Consider the following 3682-nt stretch of genomic DNA (forward strand, 5'->3'; position numbering starts at 1 on the left):
AAAACTACGGAGACCGATACAAGGAGTCCCATAAAGAGATCACTATATTTGCCGTAAGCCCTAACATCCTTATCTTTGATTCGGCCCAAAAGAAAGCTTGTAATTTGATATCTCTAATTAGGCTTTCCAAAGTTTTCTTTTTTTTGTCGAAGATTCTAGCATTTCGCTTTTTCCATATGCACCACCATATTGCAACCGGGATGTTATTCCATATTCGACTAAGCCTTTCATCTCCCCAATTAAACTTCCATGTCTTCATAGATATGGTGATGTTAGGATCGTATGTCCATAGGAAGTGGCACCCTCAACAAAATAATCCCATACTCTCCGTGTTCTCCAACATTCGAAGAACAAGTGCGAGCTCGATTCATTATCCTCTTCACAAAAATGACAAACACTAGAGATATCCATACCTCTTCTTAAAAGATTATCCGCCGTCATTACTCTATCATGCGAAAGAATCCAAAGAAAGAAATTGTTTTGAGGGTAATCATGGCTCCAAATGATATTAGTTGGATAATTCGGCTCGCTTTGATCACCATCTTCTCCAATTCCATCCTTAACCGTATATTGACGACGATCATTTTCAACCTATATTCGGGTATCCGTAACACCTTCTTGAATAGATATAGAGGAAAGAAGGTTTGATATTGATAAGACTTCACTTGAGATATTTTGCGAGTATCTTTGTCTAGACATAAATTTCCATCTTACACCACCTTCCCTAACTTCATACATATTAGCCACCACACACTCTTTGGTTCTTGAAGCTTCGAAAGCCAAAGGAAACATATCACACAATTTTCCATCACCAAGCCATACATCTTCCCAAAATCTAGTTTCGTTTCCCCCGCCAATTTTGAATCTTATATTTCTATTAAAATCTTCAAGCTCTTTGTAGATATTAAACCACAAACTTCCGCTTTTTGATCCTTTGGGTTGGAGAGTTTCCCAACCGGTGGGTGTTTCATCAAATTTCTCAACCATAATCTTCCTACACAAAGCATCTTTCTCCAAACCAAATCGCCACCACCATTTTTTAAGCAAAGCCGAATTCACTTTCTTAGTCCTTCTAATACCTATACCTCCTTTCTCTTTTGGTTTAGAGACCATTGTCCACTTAACATTATGAACTAGTTTCTTGATAACATCGTCATTCCATAAGAAGTCTCTTACAACTTTATCAATTTTCTTAGTTATGGAGCAAGGGGCAATAAAAATAGAAAGATAATAAATTGTTAAACTCGCCAAAACACTTTTGATGAGAGTCAATTTACCTCCTCTAGAAAGTGTTTTACCGTTCCAATAACCAATTCTTTTTACGCAAATTTCAATAATTTTTTCCCATTTACGCGAACCTCCTACCTTGTCTCCCAAGGGAAGACCAAAATAAACACAAGGGAAAGTACCATTCTTGCAACCCAACATGTTAGCAAAGATATCAATTCCCTCTTCAATCGCGACCCCAAATAAACTAGTCTTCGAGAAATTTATCTTCAAACCCGAAACTAACTCGAAACAAAGAAGTAAGTAGCGTAAAGCATCGACTTGTTCTCTCTTAGCATTAAGAAAGATGATAGTATCATCGGCAAATTGCAAGTGATTTATTTTTGTTCCCCCCTCCTTCACCGAGAAACCCGAGATTTGATCAAGTTCTTGTGCTTTGCTCAACATACAACTTAAGACTTCGCCAATGATAGTAAAAAGAAAAGGAGAAAGTGGGTCACCTTGGCGAAGTCCCTTTTCACTACCAAAATAACCATAAGACGATCCATTAACAAGAACCGAAAACTTTGAGAATGTTAAACAATTTCTAATCCAAGCTCTCCATTTACCACCAAAACCCATTTTGAATAGTACTTCATTTAGAAAGTTCCGATTCACATTATCAAAAGCCTTTTCAAAATCAAGTTTGCAAACCAACCCCGGTAGTTTTTGACGAATTCTAGAATCCACACATTCATTCGCTATCAACACTCCATCAAGAATTTGCCTTCCTTTAATAAAACTAGATTGAAATGGAGATATTAGGGTGGGAAGATGTACCTTTAGGCGCTCCGCTAAAACCTTTGAGATGATTTTGTACACACTCCCAATAAGACTAATTGGCCGAAAATCCTTAACTTCCTCTACTCCCGCTTTCTTAGGGATAAGAGCAATGAAATTGTTTTTCAAAGACTTATCAAGAATATTGTTATCGTGAAATTCTTCAAGAACCTTCATCAAATCTTCTTTTAGAAAATCCCAACCAACAATAAAAACTTCATAGGAAAGCCATCCGGTCCCGGAGCACGGTCAACTCCCAAATCCTTTATTGCATTCTTCACCTCCTCTTCGCTAAAATGCCTCTCCAACCAAACACTTGCATTCTCATTAATACGCCTTAGGCACATATTCTTGATTCTTGGACGATTATTAGAAACTTCTTTAAATGCTAACTCGAAGTGATTTGCAATTCCCGTCTTTATCTCCTCTTTGTTCCCGGTCCATCTACCATTAATACGAAGGTTGTTGATGTTGTTCAAAGCTCTATAACCTTTCACCACTCTATGAAAATGTTTTGTGTTTCTATCGCCATCTCGAAAGTATCTAATTCTCGACTTTTGTCTCATCAACATGCTTTGGCGACGATGAGCCACATCAAATTCTAGTTTAGCCGTCACAAGCATGTCGTCTTCGACTTCGGTTAGACCCCTATCATCATCTATATCTTCCAATTCTTTCAATTTAGCAAGTGCCGTATCTATCGTCCTATCAATGCTCCCAAAGACATCTCTATTCCACTCCTTCAATTTCTCCTTTAAAGCATTTAACTTCTTTGAAAAATATGAACCCGCCGTACCTATAAAAGAAAAAGACTCCCACCATTCTTTCATTAAAGAGATTATGTTAGTACCTTCAAGCCAAGCTAATTGGAACCGAAAAGGACAAGCGCCCCAATCCGAGTCCGTTAAGCATAACTCGATAGGAAAATGATCCGAGAAGGGTCTTGCAAGGCGCTTGAGGATAATATTTGGAAAATGATCTTCCCAATCCGTAGAGAAAAGAAAGCGGTCGATTTTGCTCTTCTTATTAGGCGGCCTACTCCATGTGTACTTCGCTCCGGATAAAGGCAAATCCACAAGATCAAAATCATTATATAAATCATCAAATAACTTCATTGAGTTTGATGTTCTTCTACAACCTCTTCTCTTCGCCATAAATCTTGTCTCATTGAAGTCTCCACCAAAACACAAAGGCATGCCATCCCAATAACCAAGTAAGGTAGCTAGCTCCATTCAAAAATTCTTTTTTCATTCACATTGCAAGGACCATAAACACCAATTGAGACCCAACGGAAGTTATCCTCAAGATTGCGACAAGATATACTTATAGTGAAAGTACCTTCAAGAAAGTCATCAACTTCAATCAAATCCGAATTCCATATCACCAAAATTCCACCCGATCTTCCATAAGAATTTAGCGCAATCCATCTACAAGGAGTGGCACCCCAACATTGCCGCACGATGACATCATTACAAGCGCTAAGTTTTGTTTCCTGAATTATAAGAATTGTGGGCTTCCACCGTTTGACAAGTTTTTTTGAACTTCGACCGTTTATCTGGATCACCAAGACCATTAACATTCCAAGATACTATTTTAAACATTGATAAAAATAACGAGCCAAGACAATTACCCCAAA

The 3682-nt window shown here is 37.9% G+C and overlaps 1 protein-coding gene across 1 annotated transcript; it reads right to left on the minus strand.

Moving 5' to 3' along the window:
* Nucleotides 1-2234: 2234 nt before the first annotated feature.
* On the minus strand, nt 2235-3200 carry LOC113272314. Its single transcript, XM_026522167.1, has one exon. It carries the CDS (start codon nt 3198-3200, stop codon nt 2235-2237), a length of 966 nt encoding a protein of 321 aa, XP_026377952.1.
* Nucleotides 3201-3682: the final 482 nt, after the last annotated feature.

Source organism: Papaver somniferum, chromosome 4 (assembly GCF_003573695.1).
Source record: "Papaver somniferum cultivar HN1 chromosome 4, ASM357369v1, whole genome shotgun sequence".
Taxonomy (NCBI): Eukaryota; Viridiplantae; Streptophyta; class Magnoliopsida; order Ranunculales; family Papaveraceae; genus Papaver; species Papaver somniferum.

Excerpts from the sequence above, each read along its gene's own strand:
- LOC113272314 (XM_026522167.1), bottom strand. The coding sequence starts at position 3,200 with ATGGCGAAGAGAAGAGGTTGTAGAAGAACATCAAACTCAATGAAGTTA.